At 47.4% G+C, this 26,932-nt stretch overlaps 1 protein-coding gene across 3 annotated transcripts in view; it reads left to right on the forward strand.

Annotated features, from left to right (window-relative positions):
• Positions 1 to 26,932, forward strand: part of LOC119966423 (voltage-dependent L-type calcium channel subunit beta-2-like) — a 461,782-nt gene that overhangs the window by 156,949 nt on the left and 277,901 nt on the right. The window contains exon 1 of one of the 3 annotated variants that reach the window (XM_038798053.1): positions 1,128 to 1,731. The exons of the other annotated variants lie outside the window; for them this stretch is intronic. Coding sequence (XP_038653981.1) covers positions 1,684 to 1,731 — 48 coding nt within the window. The 5' untranslated portion in view covers positions 1,128 to 1,683. Of the gene's footprint in view, positions 1 to 1,127; positions 1,732 to 26,932 lie in introns of those variants that run through there. 3 annotated transcript variants of the gene reach the window in all.

The raw sequence follows: 26,932 nt of genomic DNA on the forward strand, positions 1-26,932 counted from the left end.
TCCAAAGTGTGGTGAGGATGTGGAACTCGCTACCATAGAAAGTGGTTGAAGTGAATGGTATTGATGCATTAAAGGGGAAGTTGGACAAGCATCTTGGGGAGAAGGAAACAGTTCTAAATCTAAAAATACAGCTGTTCAATTGATTTAATTACTCCTTTTGCTACTCTGTCACAAATACCATAGTGAACAGTCCCAGTGTGAGATTTTTGCATTTGAACTGTCAAGCAAGCCGTAAAACTGACCTAACTAATTAGGGGTGATTTTAATCCCCCTCTGCTCAGAAGGAAAGGTGGACTTACAGTCTTGTTCAGGTGAATCCTCTGGATAACTGAGGCTTCCATCTGAATCCAGGAGGAGCTTGGGATTAATTAAACCAGAATTTTCGGCCTACATGGGGTCCAAATACTATTTTAACAGCCTCCTAGGCAGAGTATCTACGGTGGCCGCATCACTCAGGAAAAACTGATTCAGCAGAGAAGGCCCAAAAAAGTGAGCAGCTAGGCAGTCCTTAAGATGAACTCCTCTAAACTCCAAAAGAAAATTTGAGTCACTGCTGTTGGGGGTCACTGTTTCTTTGCAATTTTAACCTACCCACAGATTAAACTTTTTCCCTGGCCAAGGTTGTCTCCAGCTTGCCCAATACTTTGTTTTTGCTGCCTGGAGCCTGCATGCTACATTGGATTGTCATTCAGATTGCGTAGCTTACCACATTCAGGTAATAAGCCTCGAAATGGACCAGGCCTCTCACCTCACTGGTCAGGCACCCTTTAGTTAAAACATCCGATTAGGTACAGACAATGTACTCAGGTGCAAAACATTCATGGGGTGTTAAAATGGATAACCAAGCTGCCAAAATTAATGCCATTAATAAACAAAAAAATAATAAAATTATTTTGCCCACCAAATGTCCCTTCATTTGGTATTCAGTGGCATGTGTTGCTGAGTGTTAATCTGTAGTTATTTGTCTGGCTGCACTTCTAACTGTCCTTGGGAATTCTAATTCACATCATGAAGTAGACAGCTGCAGCTCCCAGGGAGCAGGTAGTAAGGACACTCGGAGCACTTCTGGCCAGACATAATGTGAAAGACATGCAGCAACTAGGCACAGCAGCTGACAGCACTGAGAGTGTACAGGTTGTCCAGAATGAATTGGATCCAAGCTCGATCATTAAGCTTGAGGGAGACAGAAGACCGATAGGTCGGACCAATGTGGGGCAAAGATAATATTGAAAAAAATAAGCCTGCTACTAATTTGTGGAGCGTGAGATGTTACCACCATAACAGCAGCGGATCTTCAACATAACCATTTACTGTAGCTACAGCTGACTGCTAGAAGAATTGGTGGGTTTGCTTTGGAGAGTTACAAGGTTTAAACAACAACTCAGTTTAGTTATATATGAATCAAAATAAAACTACATCCACAGATGCTTATTTAAAAGTGAAGGGCACCAACATCATCTTCTGAAAATGTATGTTCATCGAAGAAGAAATTGATTTACTTCAAGTAAAAAAAGGGTCCGTTTTTCTTGAAGACAAGCCATAATGTCTTTGGGGCCAGCACTCTACTTCCTTCAGGTTTCTTGCACTGAAGAGAGGCAAAACCTGGACAATGGCTCACTGAGTCTGTGACACAGATTAAGGCTCTGTGAAGCTGCTTGCTGTTTTCATTCTACTATCCTCTTAATGCAGTGCTGTGGCCTGGGACATCGCCGGCAAGTACAGGTTTTCTATGTAAGTCTCCTGATCTCTGTGTAAATCTGTTTGTTACTGGAGTGTTGTTGTTGCTGTTCTAACCGGCTTCCTTACTAATCTAAAACATCGTCACAATGTGAGCATTAACTGTGAGGCACAATTCTTTAGCTTGAATCTTGTTGCATACTTTTGCTCCCATTTGCTCCAGCGTGTCGATCTGCAAGTGTCAACAAAAATTTGGGTGGTTACTGTGAGGATTTAATTTAAAATTCAGCACTTAATCCTATTTAAGAAGCGAGAACAAGCAAGGTCAAATGTAGATGTTATCTATAGTAAATCATAGCCATCGCTGCTGCTGGGCTTGCTACATGTGTAGTTGCAGAATGAAAGATAAACCTTATTTATTGCTTTTTTCATGCAATACTTTAGTATAATAGCGTTTAGGCCTCGTGCACTGCTTAATACATCAAACTGAAAGAGCTGCTGAAGACTGTCCTTGCATCGGAGATTTGCAATAATATATAGCAATGGTAGACATTATTGATTCAGACTGAAATCTCTAATGAATACTGTGCAGAGGAGGTTCAACCATGTCACCGATACATGGCAATACAGCGAAAATTGATTGTACAAACTGGAGATTGTTCAAATTACTCAAATTTTTTCCCCATCTTAATTTGCATACTACTAATTCTAGAAAGTTATTCAATACTATTGTAACTTCTGAAACTGGTTTGGTGGTATTTATTTTATCTTACATATATTCCTCCATGGAATGTTCATGTGACATGATTAAAGTACAGATGTGTTTGCAAGCTCTGTTTTACTCATAAACTCTTTCCCCAAAAAAATCAGTTAATTTTATACTTCGATTTAATTAAAGCTGAAACAAACTGCTATTTACTAATTATTGGAGTGTGTGTGTGCTTGTATCGTTTTACATATCTAAACAACATCCCCAGTGTCAATCACCGTGACCACCAGGAATTCTAAACTGTGATCTGGTTGTATTATATCAGTATGATTGACAGGGATTCTGTGTCTTCAAGACAGTCATCTTGTGTAATTCCTAGTGACCATTTACAGACTATGGGAACGGCTATTGCTCATTCTTGCAGTTGGTGATGGCATGTCTTGTGGGAGGATGGAAAGATAGAATAAGAATATTCCTCACTGTTTTTCTCTACTGGTCCTTTCCCCTATCTTCTAAAGTTGAACCTTTTCATTTAAAATTAAGAATGGTCATTTTTAGTTGACCTTTCCAAGTCAGTTATCTTGATTTATCTGTGGTAAAAGAATATTCTGTGCTGTTGCTGTTTTCATATGCTTCCAAGGTACATCTTTAAGTCAGTTGTTTAAAATTAACTTGCAGAAGAACAGCTGGAAGATACAGATTTGTTGATTTAAGTCCAAGATCAAAATGGTTACATTCAGCTCCCAGGGAAGGGTGTCAAATTGTGATTCCCAATGAGACTTGTAACAAATTAAAGGACTATTAATAGACAAAATATCTCATATTTATGTTCAATATTGTATTGCTGTTACATTCATAAGATCTGCCACCTTTGCATTTTGCAGCCCCAGAATGCCTGGAAACCATTTCCAATTAAGAAGATCTAGCAGCAATTTGAAAAGCAAATACAAGCAGCATCATTTAAGTACACGTCAGAGTACATTTTGACAGGGTTGACAGATTGGAAACATGTGCAAGTGCACTAATTCATCCTGTGAGCAATATTATAGCTGGTGAAATATTATAGATAGGGATGTATTATAGATAAGGATATACTAGAGATAGTGATATACTATAGATAGTGATATGTTATAGATAGGGATATACTATAGATAGTGATGTATTATAGATAGGGATGTATTATAGATAGGGATGTATTATAGATAGGGACATACTATAGTGATATATTATAGATAGGGATGTATTATAGATAGTGATATACTATAGATAGTGATATATTATAGATAGGGATGTATTATAGATAGGGATATACTATAGATAGTGATATATTATAGATAGGGATGTATTATAGATAGGGATGTATTATAGATAGGGATATATTATAGATAGCGATGTATTATAGATAGGGATGTATTATAGATAGGGATATACTTTAGGTAGGGATATATTCAAATCACAGGTAGCCATTCTTATGTTGTTTTATACTAAACCTGGAGATTTAATCCAGTCTTGAGACATAATCCAATATATCAAATCTGTGCAATTACAGCTGGACAATTCCACAATGGAAATGGTGTTATTTTGTTCATTTTATTATGCACGTGTCCTCATGTCTCTGTTCATGTGGATGGAAATCATATATTTAATTATACAGTAAAAAGACAGATGAAAAACAGGTACTGGAAAATAACTATTCAACAGATGAAAGAGGAGAAAGTTGAATTCAGCCTTGTGGGCCACAACAATTCTGGAAGGAAACTTCAGTCCATACTTTCTGCTGCTCTTCTCGTGTTAATCTCACAGATTGAGAGTCAGAAAATGCTGAGAAATAAACCCGTGTATATGCAGGCTGCTCCAGCCATATTAGGTGCTGTTGTCTCTGTCCTGGAGTTATTCATTTTAATGGCAGCCTTTTGCCTGACAGGCCAGCCTGAATTCTTCGGCTGTTGGGGGTTCTCTTTTCCCGCTGGAAATGCCCCCCCACCCATGGATTTCCTGGCAGCATGGGGTGGCTCCAACGGGAAATCCCATTGGGAAGAGCGAATCACACGCCAGTAAATGGTGTGCTGCCAAGAAACATGGGGCTGGGGGACCAGAGAACGCCACCTGTTGTATTTGCAAACAAAGTGGGCGGAATTCTCTGTTGGCCGATGGCGGAATCTCGAAACACGATGGGGCAACCAGTCGCATGTCGGCCAAAAATTGAGACCGGTGTCAGCCGCCAAACAGAATGTCATGCTCCAGCCCCTTGACAGCGGCGTGAATGCATTCTACGGCACGCGCCGGAGTGGCCATGCAAACTTTACAGTAAACACCATTGGCATCTTGTTATTGGGCCTGACCCGGCAATTTCCGGGCCTCCAGTGAGGCTCCGCCTCCGCCTGGCGGAATTACCGACCACAAGGTTCACTTGTGGTATTTCAAATTGGGAAACAGGTGCCCTGGTTGCTGAGGGAGAGAGAGGGAGTACGGAAAGTGCCCAACATCGCTATAGTGTGCTGAGCGTAGTGCCGCAGGCCAGGGGGCATCTGCCAGGCACAGGGGGAGTGGGGGGGTGGCCAGGAGGTGGACCGTGGAGTCGAGGTAGATGGCTCAGACCACCATTGCGTTTCCTGGTGGTGTGGGGTGGGTCCAATGGGAAATTCATTGACAGCCACGAGGCCAGAGATTCCGATGCTGGCTAATGGCATGCAACCGTGCGCTGCTGAGAAACATGTTGCAGAGAGGCCAGAGAAGCTCGCCCCATAGACCTGTCTTTGTCCTATATTTCGAAATATTCCAGTTAACAGAAATCTATTTATCTCAGATATAAAGTTAACAGTTGATCTACTATCAATTTCCATTTGCTCTTGCAGTATTGTTTCCTAGCTTCAGTCCTGAAAGGCATGCGGTGGGATGCTCATTCCCACCACGCCACATTTCTGCCTCACTCCACCGGCAGGACGCTCCGTTACGCCAGCTTGTCAATAGGATTTCCCATTGTGGGGCAGCCCCACGCCGTCGGGAAACCCCCGGGCTGCCGGCGAAATGGAGCATTCCGCTGGCAGAGAATCCCGCCCACCGTTCTAGTTTCAAGGTTATGTCTCTTCATGAACTGTCAAAGGGCAACTGGTCAGCTTGTAGAATTATACCCACCTCCAGGAGAAAAAGCAAATTTATTGTACGTCAAGAGAAAACAAAAAAAATGGGAACCACTAACAGCACTATGGGTGCAATTCAGCAGACAAATGTTGAAGTCCGCTTTTGGGTGCTTTTAGCAGGGAGTTTCTCGGTGCCTGCAGTGCCAAGAATCACCCCGCTATTCAATGGCACTTTTCCATTTATGTTGACCTGGGGGGGTTTCTCTGTGCCGAGGATGCACTTACAGTGACTTCCTGCTGGCGGAATGGTTGTTCACAGATTGAGGCGCCATTTTGATCGGCAGCCCCAATCTCACCCCCTCTTCAGCGTCCCTCCTCCCCCCGCTTCATCACACCCTCCTCAGCCCCCAACATTGTTGAGGCCCTTGGGAACCCCCCCACACTCTGCATTTGCCAAAGAAACCCCAGGCGCCCTGGCAGTGCCAGGGAAGTTCCAGGGTACCACCATGCTCTGTCTCCAACCACCCGGGTGTCTCCAATGCCCTGCGGGACCCCCCAAGGTGCCATTATACCTCATCCACATTTGTGTAGACTAGTATTAGGGGGCAGCAGGGTAGCATGGTGGTTAGCATAAATGCTTCACAGCTCCAGGGTCCCAGGTTCGATTCCCGGCTGGGTCACTGTCTGTGTGGAGTCTGCACGTCCTCCCCCTGTGTGCGTGGGTTTCCTCCGGGTGCTCCGGTTTCCTCCCACAGTCCAAAGATGTGCGGGTTAGGTGGATTGGCCATGCTAAATTGCCCGTAGTGTCCTAATAAAAGTAGGGTTAAGGGGGAGGTTGTTGGGTTACGGGTATAGGGTGGATACGTGGGTTTGAGTAGGGTGATCATGGCTCGGCACAACATTGAGGGCCGAAGGGCCTGTTCTGTGCTGTACTGTTCTATGTATTAAAAGACACCCTGGCGAGTTCACACAGGCATGGACGTTAAGTCTGGTGTGCCGGGTGAATCCGGTGTCCAGGTATTTAAATGAGTCATTAGGATCTGGATCTGAATCCGGATTTCGTCCAGCGAGGGTGAGATCCAGATAACGCCGAGCAGAGTGAGTCAAGTGACTCATGGTCGACCAGGCACGTATCACAGAGCCCAATTTGGGGCTCTCGCGTGGTTCACCCATTGTACCTGGATCTGCGACAAGTCCAATAGGGTCATTGAATCACACGCTGTAAGGACATAAACTCAATTCTACTTTTTACTTCTCCCCCCATCCCCAGCCTCCCAAGCATTCCCTTATACATCATAAGGATCTTGAGATTCATTCACTTCATTTGAGACCAACCCAAATAAGTCATTTTCATTCTCCTCAGTATTCCAGCTTTCTCCAAGGTAGAACATGTTTGGGGATCATTCCATTAGCTTTTGGCCAAGTGGCCTTTCCACTTTTCGTTCAAGACCTGAAAACTGTGGACTCCTCAGCTCCTTGTCCTGATTGTGGGCAAATACCAAACTGCCGTCTCACAGGTTTACAAGCAAACTTTGCTGACTGCTTTCTGTCACAAGCATCTATGAGGACAACTGCGGATTTCTTCCTCCAGCTTCAAGTTAGGCAAATTGTTCAATTTCTTTCCCCTTCAAAAATTCCAAACTAAGCTCAAAACCTCACCTGCATTCCATGCGGTGAATGATAAAGTTAGTATTTTATCTGCTCTGAATATAGCAAAGACTATAGGCCCTGGCAGCACCCTAACTGTAGAAATGAATTGCTCCAGAACTAGCCATAAGACCATAAGACATAGGAGCAGAATTAGGCCACTTGGCCTATCGAGTCTACTCCGCCATTCAATCATGGCTGATATTTTTCCCATTCTCCTACCTTCTCCCCATAACCCCTGATCCCTCATTGATCAAAAATCTATCTATCTCTGTTTTAAAGACACTCAGTGATTTGACCTCCACAGCCTTCTGCGGCAAAGAGTTCCCCAGATTCACCACCCTCTGGCTGAAGAAATTCCTCCTCATCTCTGTTTTAAAGGATTGTCCCTTTAGTCTGAGATTGTGTCCTCTGGTTCTAATTTTTTCTACAAGTAGCAACATTCTCTCCATGTCCACTCTATCCAGGCCACTCAGTATCCTGTAAGTTTCCATAAGATCCCCCCTCATCCTTCTAAACTCCAACGGGTGCAGACCCAGAGTCCTCAACCTTTCCTCATACGACAAGCTCTTCATTCCAGGGATCATTCTTGTGAACCTCCTCTGGACCCTTTAGAAGGCCAGCACATCCTTCCTTAGATACAGGGCCCAAAACTGCTCACAATACTCCAAATGGGGACTGTCCAGAACCTTATATAGCCTCAGAAGTACATCCCTGGTCTTGTATTCTAGCCCTCTCGACATGAATGCTAACATTGCATTTGTCTTCCTAACTGCCAATCAAGTTCCTGGCCAAGCTGCTCCAATATAGCTGCAACACTGGCATCCACCTGACAATGTGGTATGCCTTGTCCGTAAAAAGCAGGTCAAATCCAACTCAGCCAATTACTGTCCCATTAGTCTAATTTCAATCGGGCATCTCAGTTGTGGGGTGGCATTATTGCCTCACGCGCCGAGGTCCCAGATTCAATCCTGGTTCTGGGTCACTGTCCGTGTGGAGTTTGCACATTTTCCCCGTGTTTGTGTGAGTTTCGCCCCCACACCCAAAGATGTGCAGGGTAGGTGGATCGGCCACGCTAAATTGCCCCCTAATTGGAAAAGATGAATTGGGTACTCTAAATGTATTTTTTAAAAGTCTAATTTCAATCATCATCAAAGTGAAGGAAGATGTTGCAATGACTTGCTTAGCTTGTGTTCTGCCAAGACCACTCAACTCCATACACCGTGACTGTCTTGATCCAAAGATAAGCAAAAGAGCTGAATTCAAAAGCTGAGGTGAGAGTGACTGCCTCGACAACAAGGCAGCAGTTGACCGCTTATGACATGAAGGACTGAAATCAATGGGAATCAGAGGAAAACTACCCACTCATTGGATTCATACCTGGCACAAGGGAGGATATCTGTGGTTCTTTATTATGTACATCAAAGGGGGTACTATGTACATAAAATGTACATCACGTACATAAAAAGCAATAGGGTAGCCAGGCAAAGGGTTGGCCCACTGGAGGACAGGGGAGGGAATCTATGTGTGGAGCCAGAGGAAATGGGTGAGGTACTAAATGAATACTTTGCATCAGTATTCACCAAGGAGAAGGAATTGGTGGATGTTGAGTCTGGAGAAGGGTGTGCAGATAGCCTGGGTCACATTGAGATCCAAAAAGACGAGGTGTTGGGCATCTTGAAAAATATTAAGGTGGATAAGTCCCCAGGGCCTGATGGGAACTACCCCAGAATACTGAAGGAGGCAAGAGAGGAAATTGCTGAGGCCGTGACAGAAATCTTTGGATGTTGTCTGGTATGGAGGGCATTAGATATGAGGAGAGGTTGAATAAACTTGATTTGTTCTCACTGGATCGTTGGAGGTTGATGGGCGACCTGATAGAGGTCTACAAAATTATGAGCATAGACAGAGTGGATAGTCAGAGGCTTTTTCCCAGGGTAGAGGGGTCAATTACTAGGGGTCATAGGTTTAAGGTGCAACGGGCAAGGTTTAGAGGGTGGTGGGTGCCTGGAACTCGCTGCTGGAGGAGGTGGTGGAAGCAGGGACGATAGTGATGTTTAAGGGGCATCTTGACAAATACATGAATGGGATGGGAATAGAGGGATATGAACCCCGGAAGTGCTGAAGATTTTAGTTTAGACGGGCAGCATGATCGGCGCAGGCTTGGAGGACCGAAAGGCCTGTTCCAGTGCTGTACTTTTGTTTGTTCTTTGGTCTTTAATATACACACACATATACATATATATATATATATATATACACACATGTATATCAGAGGGGGTAATATCCAGTATGTATAGCAGAAGGGGTAATTAATCACAATTTACCTCTGAGGAAATAATTATCAGTAAGTGTGTCTGAGGAGCTGTTACTCAGTGGTACATCAGAGGAGGCAATATTCAGTATATACGTCAAAAGAGGGAGCATACAGAATATACGTCAGAAAGGGGTAATATCCAGTACGTACACCAGAGAAGACAATATTCTGTATATTTATCAGAGGAAATAGTTGTCAGTAAATACAGCAGAGACGGCAATAATATGTACATTAGAGGGGGTAATATTCAGTATGTTCATCATAGAACTTACAGTGCAGAAGGAGGTCATTTGGCTTATCGAGTCTGCACCAGATCTTGGAATGAGCACCCTACTTAAGCCCATGCCTCCATCCTATCCCAGTAACCCCACTTAACCTTTTGAACACTGAGGGACAATTTAGCATGGCCAATCCACCTAACATGCACATCTTTGGACTGTGGGAGGAAAGACACAGACACGGGGACAAGGTGCAAACAGTCATCCAAGGCCGGAATTGAACTGGAGCTGTGAAGCAGCAGGGCTAACCACTGTGCCACCGTGCTGCCCATTACTCAGGGTGAGTAATATTCAGTATGTTCTTTGTAGGACAATTCAGCATGTAGTCCCGGCATCAGAGGAAACAATATTTAGAATATCCATTAGAGGGGGCAATACTCTGCATTTTAATTTGTTATTTTCAAGTTGCTTTGTTTTACGCACCAAAGCATAATTGCCTGTTGAGCAGGACTCTATAATTCGATACAAAAGCAGAAAATACTGGAAAATGTCAGCTGGTATGACAGCGTTTGTGAAGAGAGAAGCGAGTTAACATTTTGAGTCTGGATGATTCTTTGACAGCTTTGAGAAAGAATTGCTCTTGGGCAAAGTGGTTATAAACTAACTTCTTGAACTACTGCAAACATAGCAGTTTGGTGAATCTGAGATGATTGCTCGGCCATTCCAGCAGCAAGAGTTCAGAGTTAAGTCAGTTAAGTGTCAACCACATTGTTGTGTATATAGTCTCATAACCATCTAGACCAGGGAAGGTTAGCAGATTTCCAAAGGAATATTAATAAACCAGATGGGGCTTTAGGACAATCCAGTAGTTTCATGTTCCCCATAACTGACACTAACTTCTTTTTCCAGTGGTGAGATTCGAGCTCATGAGCTGGGACCTTTTCAGCGCCACAGTTGCCCCGATGATGGACCCTAAAGCCAAGACAACCCTGCCTTGGCTGTTTGTGAGATCCCAAGGAATATCTTTTGACTGTCTAGCAACATGTTGCTGTCACAGATCCCATCCCTTGTAAGGGTGGACACCTGCCCCCGGCAGCTGCCGGATAATCAGAGGGCCAGTAACTCAGCAGCATCACTGGGAGTGGTGGTCACAGCTGGCACTGTGCCTGAAAGAGAGAATCCCATGGGAGCAGGCCACTCTCTCAAACAGGACAGTGGGGTTTGGGGGCCACATGACCAGCCAGCCAGGCCCTGGCTAGGTGGGAGGGAGGACATGGGGTTGATGGTTGATAAGGGTTGGAGGTGGGTTTTGCACTGATTGGTCTTTGCCACTGGGGGTGGGGGCTGGGAGCCTTTCTGTGGGTCATAGTGTGCCCCAAATAAGAGGGTTCCCCTCTCCCCAGCAACACAGGGCAAGGCTGACAGAGGTCACCAGGTGGTGTTCCCACATGAGGGAGGAGGGCCCACCCATTGGTAAACTGCTGAGGCAATGTAGATGCCTTTAACATGAGCCTTGTCTGAGTTGAGGGGCATTGAGAGGGCAGTGCAGGGAGCACGGGTGTTGTTGTATGCCGAAGACATGTTGCTGTTTGTGACGGGCCTCTTAGAAAGCATGGGCAGATTCATGGGATTACTGGAGTGGTTTGGGGACTTTTTGGGCTATAAATTGAATGTAGGGAAAAGCAAGGTGATCCCTGTGAATGAAGCTGGGCAGGGAGGTGAACCTGGGGAACTGCCATTTAAGGTGGCAAGGGAGGGGTTCCAGTAACTGGGATTCAGATAACACATAAGTGGGCCACAAAGCATAGGTGGAATTTGACGGGATTGGTGGAGGAGAGTAAGGGGGACCTTAAAAGATGGGATGCGCTGTACCTGATATTGGAGCGGAGGGTGCAGGTGTTGAAGCTGAATATACTGCTAAGATTCCTGTTTGTGTTTCAACCCTCTCACTTTTCCTCCCTGAGGTCTTTTTCAGAAGAGATATGCGTTAATCTTGGAATTTGTGTGGGCAGGAAAGGTGCCAAGGATGAAGAAAGCTCTGTTGCAAAGGCAGAGGCGGGAAGGGCATCTGGCACTCCAGAATTTGTGGCATTACTATTGGGCAGCGAATGTGGAGAGGGTGAGAAAATGGTGAGAGGGCAGGCTAGAGGAGGAGTCTTGGAAGGGTATGGACCTGAGGTTTGTGGTGACAGCCCCGCTGCCATTCTCCTCAAGGAAGTACACGAGGAGTCCGGTTGTGGAGCCATCCATAAAAATTTGGAACTAGCCGAGGAGACATTTTAAACTGGGGCACGTGTTAGTGATGACTCCACTGTGTGGGAATCCTAAGTTGACGCCAGGGGGGGATGGATGGGATGTGTAGGAGATGAAGGGAGGAGGGGTTAGAGTGGGTCAGGGACATCTTTGCGGAGGAGAAGCTTGCTGGGCTAGGGGAGCTGCAGGAGAGGTTCTAGATACCAAGGGGGAGTGAATTTAGATTTTGGCAGGTGTGGGACTTTGCGCGTAAGGAGCTGCCTTCATTCCCCCAGGTGCCGGAGTGTACACTTTTGGAACAAATGTTGCTGCCGGATGAGGGTTGGGGTGGTAAGATTGGGGATATATATGGGTGGTTGGGAGATCAGGGGACGGCCTTAGTGAAAAGAATATTTTTGAATTGGAGGTCGGTTACGCCGCCGGTGGTTGCGGCATGGTTGGGAGAATAGTCCAAGTTTCTCAGGTTAGAGAAAATCAAATTTGTCTGAAGGGGGTCTGAGAAGGGCTTCAAGGTATGGGTGGAGACCATTCATTGCTATATTTGAGGAACTGTTTATCGCAGGGGAGGGGGAGGCCGTAACTGGGGAAAAATGTACAAACTGTATACTCTGTTGGGATGTTAAGGTTGTGTTATTATGTTGAATATGTTTGGAATAAAATATCTTTTCAAAAAGTATAATAATCTACATCCCAGACTACTGAAGGAAGTTGCCCGAGAAATAATGGATGCATTGGTGGTCACCTTCCAAGATTCAATAGACTGGAACAGCTCCTACAGATTGGAGCGTAGCTAATGTAGCTCCACTATTTAAAAAAAACAGGGAATTATAGACCAGTGAACCTGATGTCAGTTGTGGGTAAAATTCTAGAATCCATTATCAAAGATTCTATAATATAGCACTTGGAAAACAGTCGCAGGATCGGACAGAGTCAGCATGGATTTATGAAGGGAAATCGTACTTGACCAATCTACTGTAATTCCTCAAGGATGTAACTAGTAGAGTTGATGAGGGGGAGCCAGTGGATGTGGTTTATTTGGACTTTCAGAAGGCTTCTAACAAAGTCCCACATAAGAGACTGGTTTGTAAAATTAAAGCACATAGGATTAGGGGTAGTGTATTGAGACGGATAGAAAACTGGTTGGCAAACAGGAAATAAAAAGTGACTAGTGGGGTAACGCAGGGATCGGTGCTGGAATTCCAGCTATTCACTATATATTGATGATTTAGATGAGGGTACTATCTCAAAATTTGACACAAGGCTGACACAAAGCTGGGTGGGAGAGTGAGCTGTGATGAGACTACGGAGATGCTTCAGTTGGATTTGGACAGGCTCAGTGAATGGGCTCATGCAGGGTTACATTCATTACCCTCCAATCTGTAGGAACCTTTCCAGAGTTCAAAGAATTTTGGAAAATGACCACCAATGGATCTACTATTTCTAGGGACACTTCCTGAAGTGCTCTGGGATGCAGATTATCAGGCCCTGGATATTTGTCTGCCTTCAATCCCATTAATTTCCCCAAAACCATTTCTTTACTCACACTAATTTCTTCAGCTCCTCATGAAAACTTGTGTTTCTCAGAACTTCTGGTACACTATTCATGTCTTCCTTTGTGAAGGCAGAAGCAAAATACAAATTTAGTTCCTCAGCCATTTCTTTGTTCCCTGTTATAAATTCCCTGTTTCTGACTGTAAGGGGTCTACATTAGTTTTTATCAATCTTTTTCTCTTTACGTACATATAGAAACTTTTACAGTCTGTTTTTATGTTTCCATTTGTTTACTTTCAATTTGCATTTTCCCCTTCTTGATCAATTCCATGGTCTCCCTTTGCTAAATTTTAAACTATTCCCAATCCCCTATTGCTTTTTCTAACTAATATTATTGCCTCTTATTTGAATTTAATACAATCTCTAAATTCCCTTGTAAGCCATTGTTGGCCACAGATCCCTTTCTACTCTTGTGCCAAATAGGAATAAATAACTTTTGGAGTTCACCTATTCGTTCCTTGAATGCCTACTATTGCCTGTCCGATGTCCTTCCTTTCAGTAATGTTTCCCAGTCCATCATAGCCAGCTCATGCCTCATACCATCATAGTTACCTTTATTGAGGTTCAGGACCCTGGTCTCAGAATCAACTACCTTATTATCCACCTTGATAAAGAATTCGAGCATATTATGGTCACTCATCCCCAAGGGTTCTCTCACGATTAGATTGCGAACTGATCCGTTCTTATTGCACAGCACCCAGTCCAAGATGGCCTGTTCCCTTGTTGCTTCCTCAACATACTGGTCCAGAAAAACCATCCTGCATACACTCCAGAAATTCCTCCTCTATTGTACTGTGACTAATTTGAATAACATAGAACGTAGAACATACAGTGCAGAAGGAGGCCATTCGGCCCATCGAGTCTGTACCGACCCACTTAAGCCCTCACTTCCACCCTATCCCCGTAACCCAATAACCCCTACTAACCTTTTTGGACACAAAGGGCAATTTAGCATGGCCAATTCACCTAACCTGCACGTCTTTGGACTGTGGGAAGAAACCGGAGCACCCGGAGGAAACCCACGCAGACACAGGGAGAACGTGCAGGCGCCCCACTGACAGTGACCCAGCGGGGAATAGAACCTGGGACTCTGACGCTGTGAAACCACTTGTGCTACCGTGGTGCCCCAATAACTCAATCTATATGCAAATTAAAGTCACCCATAATCACAGATGTTTCTTTATCACATGCATCTCTGATTTCCTGTCTAATGCTATTCCCAACATTACCACTGCAGTTTGTTGGTCTCTATACCACCCCTATGAATGTTTTTTTGCCCCTTGATGTTACTTAATTCCACCCAGACAGATTCCACATCATCTGTACTAATATCTTTCCTCAATATTGTATCAACATCTTCTTTAATAAACAATGCAACTCCACCACATTTTCCTTTCTGTCTGTCCTTCCTAAAAACTGAATGGCCCTCAATGATTAGTTCCCATCCTTGGTCACCTTGGAGCCATGTCTCCGTAATCCCAACTATATTGTATGCCTTTACATCTATCTGTGCAACTAATTCATCCATTTTATTTTGAATGTTCTGCACCTTCAGGTATTAAACTTTAAGGCTAGTACTTTTTTTAAAATTTAGATTAGCCAATTATTTTTTCTAATTAAGGGGCAATTTTAGCGTGGCCAATCCACCTACTCTGCATATTTTTGGGTTGTGGGGGCGAAACCTACGCAGACACGGGGAGAATGTGCAAACTCCACACGGACAGTGACCCAGAGCCGGGATCAAACCTGGGACCTCAGCGCCGTGAGGCGGTTGTGCTAACCACTAGGCTACCGTGCTGCCCAAGGCTAGTACTTTTAACATACCTTGTCCCTTCACTACTATTTTTACAATGTCATTTTCTGATATAGGCCCTTGATTTCTCTGCCTATCACTTTTCTTATTCTACTTTCTGTCTTTTTCTCTTGTTCTTGATTCGCCCTGCTCTGAATCAAAGAACAAAGAAAAGTACAGCACAGGAACAGGCCCTTCAGCCCTCCACGCCTGCGCCAACCATGCTGCCTGTCAAAACTAAAATCTTCTACAACTCTGGGGTCGGTATCCCTCTATTCCCATCCTATTCATGTATTTGTCAAGATGCCCTTAAACGTCACTATCGTCTCTGCTTCCACCACCTCCTCCGGGAGCGAGTTCCAGGCACCCACTCCCCTCTGTGTAAAAAAACTTGTCTCATACATCTTCTTTAAACCTTGCCCCCCGCACCTTAAACCTATGCCCCCTAGTAATTGACCCTTCTACTCATGAAAAAAGTCTCTGGCTATCCACCCTGTCTATGCCCCTCATAATCCTTACATGGGTTCCCATCCCTCTGCCATATTAGTTTCAGCCCTCCCCAACCAAGGGGGGGGGGGGGGGTTTCCCACAGAAAGCTATAAAATTATAACAGGAATAGACAGGAGTAGATGCAAGAAGGGTGTTCCCGATGGTGGGCATGTCCAGAGCAAGGGGTCACAGTCTGAGGATACGTTTAGGACAGAGATGAGGAGAAATTTCTTCACCCAGAGAATGGTCAGCCTGTGGATTTTGCTGCCACAGAAAGTAGTTGAGGCCAAAACATTGTTTTCAAGAGTTAGTTAGTTGTTGCACTTGGGGCGAAGGGGATCAAAGGATATGGGGGGAGAGGGGGGAGGGAGGGGGGAAGGCGGGACCACGCCAATCAGGTGGATGGTCAGCCATGACCTTGATGAATGGTGGAGCAGGCTCGAAGGCTGATTGGCCTCCTCCAGCTCCTATTTTCTGTTTCTATATTGGAGAAAATACCATTTTAGGTATTTGAGATTGACACTGAGTTTTGTTTCAGGATTGCATGCTGAAGAGCTGTGAGCCATGGACGAATTTCCACAATGAAGCAGGATTTACCAATGGTTTCATGCCTGCATTTTAAGAGTTAATCTTGTAGCAGGCAGGTTTCCAGAAGCATTGTCTTGCGAAAAGCTTGCTTTAAGAGATTGCATACCGAGTTCTCCAGCTGTGGCTTTGCATAGAATCCACGTTCTATGCACTCCAGGAGAGATCTTGAAAAGGACCTCATCAATTCATTTTGCAAATAAAATGACTAAATAATGGCATGCTATGTGCAAGTGATCAACTTTCTGCTCTCACTTTAAATAACACCTGGCAGTGTGCAATGATGGGATTGGGATGCAAATGTACCGTCACATCTTGTCTCTGTAATTTATTTCTGGAGCAAAAATAAACATAATAAAAGATTTGGAGTACATTCATTGGCATACATTAAATGCAATTTTATGCAAATATGTGAGCATGTTCATGCTAATAAAATTCCAAATATTGTTACTATGCAAGATTAGTTTCTTGCCATTGGTGTTAGAATATGAAGTTTTGTTGATTGTGTGAAATTCTGTTCTCTGCAGCCAAACCTTGACATCAACTGAATTAAAATTTGAACACAATATAAATTCATAGAATCCATTCGGCCCATCAAGTCTGTACTGACCTCTGAAAATGCACCCTAGGCCCACTCCCCCACCCTATCCTCATAATAGCTAGTGCTGTTCGGGAGGGTTTAAACAAACTTGACCCAAACTTGGGTGGGACAAAGAACAAAGAACAAAGAGAAGTACCGCACAGGAACAGACCCTTCGGCCATCCAAGCCTGCGCCGACCATGCTGCCTGTCTAAACTAAAATCTTCTACACTTCCGGGGTCTGTATCCCTCTATCTCATTGAATGGCGGAGCAGGCTCGAGGGGCCATATGGCCTACTCCTGCTCCTAGTTCTTATGTTCTTATTCCCATCCTATTCATGTATTTGTCAAGATGTCCCTTAAACATCACTATCATCCCTGCTTCCACCATTCCCCCCGGCAACGAGTTCCAGGCACCCACTACCCTCTGTGTAAAAACACTTGCCTCGTACATCTCCTCTAAACCTTGCCCGTTGCACCTTAAACCTATGCCCCCTAGTAATTGACCTCTCTACCCTGGGAAAAAGCTTCTGACTATCCACTCTGTGCCCCTCATAATTTTGCAGACCTCTATCAAGTCGCCCCTCAACCTCCAACGTTCCAGTGAGAACAAACCAAGTTTATTCAACCTCTCCTCATAGCTAATGTCCTCCCTACCAGGCAACATCAAGGTAAATCTCTTCTGCACCCTCTCTAAAGCATCCACACCCTTCTGGTAGTGTGGCGACCAGAATTGAACACTATACTCCAAGTGTGGCCTAACTAGGGTTCTATACAGCTGCAACATGACTCGCCAATTTTTATACTCAATGCCCCGGCCAATGAAGGCAAGCATGCCGTATGCCTCCATGACTCCCTTGTCCACCTGTGTTGCCCCTTTCAGTGACCTATGGACCTGTACACCTAGATCTCTCTGACTGTCAATACTCTTTAGAGTTCTACCATTCACTGTATATTCCCTACCTGCATTAGACCTTCCAAAATGCATTACCTCACATAAATCCGGATTAAACTCCATCTGCCATCTCTCCGCCCAAGTCTCCAAACAATCTACATCCTGCTATATCCTCTGACAGTCCACATCGCTATCCACAATTCCATCTACCTTTGTGTCATCCGCAAACTTACTAATCAGACCAGTTACATTTTCCTCCAAATCATTTATATATACTACGAACAGCAAAGGTCCCAGCAGTGAACCCTGCGGAACACCACTAGTCACAGCCCTCCAATCAGAAAAACACCCTTCCATTGCTACTCTCTGCCTTCTATGACCTAGCCAGTTCTGTATCCATCTTGCCAGCTCACCTCTGATCCCGTGTGTCTTCACCTTTTGTACCAGTCTGCCATGAGGGACCTTGTCAAAGGCCTTACTGAAGTCCATATAGACAACATCCACTGTCCTACCTGCATCAATCATCTTTGTGACCTCCTCTAAAAACTCTATCAAGTTAGTGAGACACGACCTCCCATTCACAAAACTGTGCTACCTCTCGCTAATACGAGAGTTTCCAAATGGAAGTAGATCCTGTCTCGAAGAATTGTCTCCAGTAATTTCCCTACCACTGACGTAAGGTTCACCGGCCTGTAGTTCCCTGGATTATCCTTGCTACCCATCTTGAACAAAGGAACAACATTGGCTATTCTCCAGTCCTCCGGGGCATCATCTGAAGACAGTGAGGATCCAAAGATTTCTGTCACGGCCTCAGCAATTTCATCCCTTGCCTCCTTCAGTATTCTGGGGTAGATCCCATCAGGCCCTGGGGACTTATCCTACCTTAATATTTTTCAAGGTGCCCAACACCTCGTCTTTTTGGATCTCAAAGTGACCCAGGCTATCTACACACCCTTCTCTAGACTCAAATTCCACCAATTCCTTCTCTTTGTTGAATACTGATGCAAAATATTCATTTGGTACCTCACCCAGTTCCTCTGACTTCACAAAAGATTCCCTCCCCTGTCCTTCAGCGGCCCAACCTTTCCCTGGCTACCCTATTGCTCTTTATATATGTGTAAAATGCCTTGGGATTTTCCTTAACCCTATTTGCCAATAACTTTTCGCCAGACAAACAAGACAGATGAGTGGAGGGCACGGGCAAAATTCCCCGCAACGGCCGACGCCAGCGTGAAACCCAGAGTGTTTCACACCGGCATCAGAGGCCGCTCCTTGCCCCCTATTCTCCATCTCCCCCCCCAGGGGGCTAGGAGCGGCGCTGCGGGGAACTCGGCCGCCAGGCCTTGCGCTTGCATCAAGGCAGCACGCCGAGAATGACGTGGCCGGCTGCGCCTAAGTGATGTCAGCCGCGCATGCGCAGGTTGGCCAGCACCAACCCGCGCATGCGCGGTTGCCGTCTTCCCCTCCGCTGCCCCGCAAGACGTGGTGGCGGAGGGGAAAGAGTACGTCTCTTAGAGACGGCTACCCGACGATCGCGGGCCAGTCCCCTCCCAAGCACGGCCGTGGTGCTCGATCCCCTCTCCGCCCCCCCCACAGGCCCCAAACCTACCTTTTGCGCACTGTTGACGCCAGCAGCGACCAGGTGTGGTTGCCGCCACCGTGAACAGGTCGAGAACGTCAGGCCGCTCGGCCTATACGGGCCGGAGAATTGCGGGTCGCCGTGAAAAACGGCGACCTGCGATTCTCCGAGCGGCGTGTCGCAAAACACGACACGCCATTTTGGGGGGGGATGGGAGAATCGCGGGGGGTGCCAGATCGGCCGTCACGCGATTCTCCCACCCGGCCTGGGGAGCGGAGAATCGCGCCCCTCAAATTAAAACAATGGGGTATGATGACAACTCAATATTCCAGGATACAGGATCTTCAAGCAAGACAGGGAAGGAGGTAAAAGAAGAGAGGGTGTTGCGTTTTTGATCAGGGAGTCAATTACAGCAATAAGTAGTTGTGCCATCTTGGAAGGCTCTTCAAATGAAGCATTATGGGTAGAACTTAAAAATCAAAAAACAAAAATCAAAAAAAAATCATTTTGTTGGGTATGTTCTATAGGCCCCCATAGAAGAGGAGGTATGTAGGCAAATTTCAGAGAAGTGTACAAGTAATTGGATAATGATATTTATCCAATTTCAAGTTCCCCAACATTAACTGGGGTAGTCATAGTGTGAAAGGTTTAGAGGGAGCTGAATTCTTAAAATGCGTCTCGGAGAACGTTTTAAGCCAGTTTGTAGAGGGTCCGACAGGAGAGGACATGGTCCTGGACTTAATTTTAGGTAACGAACCCGGACAAATGGTTGAAATATCAGTGGGGGAGCATTTTGCGATCATAACTGCATTAGATTCAATATTGTTACGGAAAAGGACAAGGAATAGCCTCAAATCAAACATTTAAATTCAGGGAAGGTCGATTTTAATAAGATCAGGGGCGGGATTCTCCGACACCCCGCCGGGTTGGAGAATCGCCGGGGGCCGGCGCCAATCACGCCCCCGCCATGTCCTGAATTCTCCAGCACCGGAGATTCGGCAGGGGCGGGAATCGCTCCGGGCCGGTCGGCGTGCCGACCCCCGGCGATTCTCCAGCCCGCGATGGGCCAAAGTCCCGCCGCTGTCATGTTTCTCCCGCCGGCGTGGATCAAACCACCTACCTTACCGGCGGGAGCAAGCGGCGCGGGCAGGCTCCGGGGTCCTGGGGGAGGGGGGGGGGGGGCGCGTGGGGTGATCTGGCCCTGGGGGGTGCCCCCACGCTAGCCTGGCCCGCAATCGGGGCCCACCGATCGGCGGGCGGGCCTGTGCCGTGGGGGCACTCTTCTCCTTACGCCTTTGCCATGGTCTTCACCATGGCGGAGGCGGAAGTGATCCCTTCCTCTGCGCATGCACAGGGATGACGTCAGCATCCGCTGACACTCCGGCGCATGCGCGGACTTCCGCCGCCCGGTGAAGTCCCTTCAGCCCCGGCTGGCGTGGTGCCAAAGGCCGTTCACGCCAGCCGGCGGGACGGAAGCCACACCAGCGCGGGCCTAGCCCCTCAATGTTATGTCTTGGCCCCAAAGGTGCGGACGTTTCCGCACCTTTGGGGCGGCCCGCCGACGGAGTGGTTCACGCCACTCCATCACGCCGGGACCCCGCCGGGTAGGGGAGAATCCCGTCCCAGATTTGATTTGACCAGAGTGGACTGGGTGCAGACACTTTTAGGTAATTCTGCATCAGAACAGTGGGACTCATTAAATAATGAAATAGGGAGAGTACAGGGCCTACATGTTCCAATAAAGGAAAAAGGTGGGACCAACAAATCCAGTTAACCCTGGATATTGAGGGATATGCAGAATTGGATATAAAGAAAAAGGAAGGCTTATGGTGGATATCGGGGGCTCAAAATAGCAGAGGATCCAGAGGGGTATGGAATGTGGAAGAAGGAACTTAAAAAGCAAATTAGGTGAGCAAAAAGCGGACACAGCAGGTAAAATAAAGGAAAATCCTAAGTTAATTTACAAGTACATTAAGGGTAAAAGGATAACTAGGTAAAGAGTAGTAGGGCCCATTAAGAACCGCAGTGTTAATTTGTATGTGGAACCAGAGGATGTCGGAAGGTTCTAAATGAATACTTTGTGTCAGTGTGCATTCATGAGGGGGATGGCATGGGTGTAGAAATCAGTGAGGACTGCGATAAAATTAGAGATTAACATAGACAGAGAGGATGTTCTAAGTGGTCTGACAGGCTTAAAAGTCGATAGATATCCAGGGCACGTGAAATGTACCCTCGGCTGTTGAGTGAGGCAAGAGCGGAAATAGCAGAGGCGCTGCCAATAATTTTCAATTCCTATCTGCCCATAGAAGAGTGCTGGAGGATTTGATGATAGCCAGAGTGGTACCATTCTTCAAGAAGGGAGGAAGGGATAAACCAGGAAGCTGTAGGTTAATCAGCCTAACCTCGGTGTAAGAAAACTATTGGAAGCAATTCTGAGAGATATAGTGAACCTGCATTTGGAGAGGCAGGGATTAATCATGAACAGTCAGCATGGTATTGTTAAGGGGAGGTCATGTCTGACCAACTTGATTAAATTCTCCGAAGAGGTGACCAGGTGTGTAGATGAGGGAAATGCTTTTGACGTAGTCTACTTGGGCTTCAATAAGGCTTTTGGTAAGATCCCACATGTGAAGGTAAGAACCCATGGGATCCAAGGAAATTTGGCAAATTGGATCCATAATTGACTGAGTGACAGGAAGCAGAGGGTGATGGTGGAGGGGTATTTTTCTGACTGGAAGCCTATGTCCAGTGGGGTCCTGCCGGGATCAGTGTTGGGGCCCTTGCTGTTTGTGGTTTATATAAATGATTGGGACATGAATGCAGGAGGGTTGATCAGTAAATTCACGGATGGTATGGAAATTGGTGGGGTGGTAAATAGTGAGGAGGATAACCTTAGATTACAGGAGGATATTGACATGCTGGTCAGATGGGCTGATCAGTGGCAAATGGAATTCGGATAAGTGTGAGGTGCTGCACTTGGGCAGGACAAATAAGGCAAGGGAATACATGACAGAGGTTGAATGGCAGGACCCTGGGAAGTAGTGAGGATCAGAGGGACCTTGGTGTGCATGTGCACCAGTCCCTTGAAGCAGCAGAGCAGGTGGATACAGGGGTTAAGAAGCCATATGGTATGCAGTTCTGGAATCCACATTATAGAAGAGACGTGGTAGCACTGGAAAGTGTGCAGAGGAGATTTACCAGGATGTTGACTGGGCTGATGAGTTTTAACTATGAAGAGAGATTGGATAGACTGGGATTGTTTTCCTTGGAGCAGAGGAAACTGAGGAGGTCATGATGAGCTGTATAAAAGTATGAGGAGAGATCAATGACCAAGGGACATAGATTTAAGGCAAGGGACAGGAGGCTTAGAGGGTATGTGAAGAAAATCTTTTTCACCCAGAGGATAGTGGGAGCCTGAAACTCACTGCCTGAAGGGGTGGTGGAGACAGAGACACTCATAACATTTAAGAAGGGGGCAGCAGGGTAGCATGGTGGTTAGCATAAATGCTTCACAGCTCCAGGGTCCCAGGTTCGATTCCCGGCTGGGTCACTGTCTGTGTGGAGTCTGCACGTCCTCCCCCTGTGTGCGTGGGTTTCCTCCGGGTGCTCCGGTTTCCTCCCACAGTCCAAAGATGTGCGGGTTAGGTGGATTGGCCATGCTAAAATTGCCCGTAGTGTCCTAATAAAAAGTAAGGTTAAGGGGGGGGTTGTTGGGTTACGGGTATAGGGTGGATACGTGGGTTGAGTAGGGTGATCATGGCTCGGCACAACATTGAGGGCCGAAGGGCCTGTTCTGTTCTATGTTCTATGTTCTAAGTATTTAGATATGCACTTGCAATGCCAAACAATACAAGGCTATGGGTCAAGTGCTGGAAAATGGGTTCAGAATAGTTAGGTAGTTGTTTTTGACCGGTGCAGATGCAATGGGCCGCAGACACTTTTCTGTGCTGCAGACGTCTCTGACTCTAACCACACCTAATCTGCATATAGAACATAGAACATGCAGTGCAGAAGGAGGCCATTTGGCCCATCGAGTCTGCACAGACCCACTTCCACCCTATCCCCATAACCCAATAACGCCACCTAACCTTTTTGGTCACTAAGGGCAATTTATCATAGCCAATCCACCTTACCTGCACGTCTTTGGACTGTGGGAGGAAACCGAAGCACCCGGACAAACCCACGCAGACACGGGGAGAACGTGCAAACTCTGTACAGACAGTGACCCAGTGGGGAATCGAACCTGGACCCAGGCGCTGTGAAGCTACAGTGCTATCCACTTGTGCTACCGTGCTGCCCTCTTGATTTTGGGAGGAAACCGGAGCACCTGGAAGAAATCCAGGCAGACATGGGGAGAATGTGCAAACTCCACACAGTCAGTCATCCAAGGCCGGAGTCAAGCCCGGGTCCCTGACGCTGTGAGGCAGCAGTGCTAACCACTGTGCCACTGTGTCAACTTTAAATGCGGGTAATATATCCTTATTGAAGTACATACTGGGCTGCTTTTTATGTGCTCCCACAGGGCATATTTCTGGCCGAGGGACATGTCCTCTCGACCACTGTCCCATCCTTCCTTGAACTCACCCCCATAATATGGGGGTTGGGCAGATGCCAAAATCTGTAGACTACCCGCCATATTTAAACAGGTAATCAAGGCTCAATTAGGCTTGTTAACAATTAAGCCAATTGATCCTGATAATACGCTGCCCATGCCATAAAATACTTGGTATGGGGAGCCAGGTGGGAAACTTCAAAGTACAGGAAGGATGCAAGGTTCAATCATCAAGAATTGGGAGAGTGCCCCCGAACATCAAACCCTTTCCCTTCTTCATAACCATCCCCAACCTTAAACCCAACCCCCTTCACCAGCCCCACATCGCTCCCTGACCAACTGAAACAGTCACTGGCCAAGGCCTCAGGCCTACCAGCTTCAGGAGCCCTGAGCCTTCTCCACCTTTATGCTGTCCCAGCAGTGGCCTTTAAAATGCCCTTGGTACTGTCAGGGCTGATGGTGCTGCCAGCCAGTCCAGTTGGCTGGCAGACCCCGGGGGTGATACATCTGCCCCAGTGAGGGACAGAAGTCCTACGTGGCCCTTCTTAAGCCCAGCTGCAGCACATTATGACTGTGGGGTAGCATTCAGCCACTGTTCAAAGTCAATGTTCGCTCTGACATTCCTGCTTTTATTTTAACAAGGAGTATTCAAAAGATCTATTATTCTTCATTCTTTTAAAGCTCCTGCACTGATGATACATAATGGGCTGGATTCTCCGCAGCCCCACGCCGAAATCGCGGCTGCGTGGGGCGGAGAATCCAATTTCACGCCGTAATCAGGCCGGCGCCGGTTCGGCGATTCTCAGGGACCCAAAAATCGGCGTGACCGGGGTGTACACCATTGCCAGAGGCCCGCCAAGCAATCCTCCGCTCCCGAGCGGCCGAGTTCCCGTCGGTGTGGAATTAACCACCTATTGCCATTCGAGATGTTGGCGTCCACAGCCTCCCTGGTCGGGGGTGGGGGGATCGGATACCGAGGGTGCCCTTATAGGCAGCCAGGATTAAACTGCGCGGTTTCAGGCTCAGGCGCACGGCTGATCGGGGGGTCTTTCTTTTCTGTCTGACTTCACGGTCCGAGTTCGCCATGGAGCTCGGTGGGGCCGATGGAGGCCGCTGCCGTATGCATGCACGGACTCGAAACCGGAAGTGCGGGGGCCCGTACCCGCAGCTAACGCTGCCAGAATCACTCTGGGTTCCTGCTAGCCCCTGCAGGGCATTGAATTCGTTCAACATTTTTATAGGAATTTCGGGAGTAAAACCCCACCGTTTATTACCAACGTGGGGACATCGTCTCATTTTGGGAGAATCCAGCCCAGTAATATCTCAGGTGGGATTCTCTGATCCTGGGGCGCGATTCTCCGCAAATGCGGAGAGTTGTGAAGGCTGCCGTGAAACTGGCCGTGTTCCACGGCAGCCTCCGCGCCCCCTCCCGGGACCCGATTCTGCTTCCTGGTCGGGGCTAGCAGCGGGGCCCCGTGAACCTCGGCATCGCAGGCTTAGCGAACTTCGCTAAGCCCGTGCGCCAAGGGTAACGGCGGCTGACGCACATGATGACATAAGCTGCGCATGCGCGGATTGGACGGCTCCAACCCGCGCATGCGCGGATGACGTCATCACGCATATGTGTGAAACCCGCGCATGCGCGGGCCGTCATGCCCCTCAGCCGCCCCGCAGACTGATCCAGCGGGGCGGCGGAGGAACAAAGAGTGCGCAGGGTTCGGACCCGCTGCCCGCGATTGGTGCCCACCGATCGCAGGGCCATGCCACCCTTGGCACGGCCGTGGTGCGACCGTGCCAATCGGTGCCATGGTTCTCCAAAACGGCACTTTGCGGCCGTTTTCACGAACGGTGACAGCAGGTGTGTTTGCGTTCGTGAAAACGGCCGCAAAGGCCTGGGAACTTGGCCCATCAGATAGGGGAGAATCGCTGTTCACCGTAAAAAAACGGCGAGCAACGATTCGTGTCGTGGGGCGGCCGTGGGGGGGGGGGGGGGGGGGAGAATTGCGGGAGGTCGGGAAAAATGTCGGGAAGGCCCTCCCGCTATTCTCCGACCCGTCGTGGGGGGCGGAGAATCGCGCCCTAAGTGTTGACGCAGTCATAAACACCATGACATTTCTCAATGGCGTCAACATGGCCTCAGGATCAGCAATTCTGGCCCCAACAGGGGGCCAACACGCCGCTCCAGCTGTCGATCCTGGCGTCAGATGTGGGCCGCGGGTCCGCGCATGCGTGGTGGTAATGGCGTGATTCCGGCGCCTGCGCAGTGTCTCCCTTCTCTGCGCCGGTCCCGACGCAAAATGGCGTAGGGCTACAGGGGCCGGCGTGGAACAAAGGATGCCCCCAGCCCGAGAGACCGGCCCGCCAATTGGTGGGCCCCGATTGCAGGCCAGGCCGCAGCAGAGGCCCCCCTTGGGTTCAGGCCCCCCTCCCTCCCCACAGGCCGCCCCCAGACCCTTCCACGCCGAGGTCCCGCTGGGTAAGACCAGGTTAGAACGGCGTTGGCGACTGGTATGACCAGTCGGGCCATCCCGGGCGGAGAACCGCCGGGAGGGCCCCGTAGAGTGGCCCCTGGCCGGCGCCATGTCGGTGGCGTCGTGGCGTCGTGGCTTAATTCGCGCCGGTCGTGGCGATTCTCCAACTCAGCAACAGGGTCAGAGAATCCCGCCCCCGTCCCTAGCCCAATATTACTGTAATAATTGCAAAGCCCCTCTTCTGAATTGCAGAGCTAATTCAGGCTATGGATTACATTAGACGTGTCTGGTTTGCACAGCTCAGTATCACGCAGCACATAAGCCATTAGGGAGTTGCCCTCTGACTGATAGCAGTCATTTATGGTTGGCCTGTTGTTGGTGGCCAAAATAAACGTCCTGCCTTTTGGACAGATACCAGCAAGCACAGAAGAGCCAAATAACCTTTAAGAATCAGGAAGAAAGTTGCATTTCTACAGTGCCTTCCTTGGCCCTCAAGTCAATGAAGTACTTTGAAGTGTACTATTGTGTCGCTTGGAG

The sequence above is a fragment of the Scyliorhinus canicula genome, chromosome 5 (genome assembly GCF_902713615.1).
Source record: "Scyliorhinus canicula chromosome 5, sScyCan1.1, whole genome shotgun sequence".
Classification (NCBI taxonomy): domain Eukaryota; kingdom Metazoa; phylum Chordata; class Chondrichthyes; order Carcharhiniformes; family Scyliorhinidae; genus Scyliorhinus; species Scyliorhinus canicula.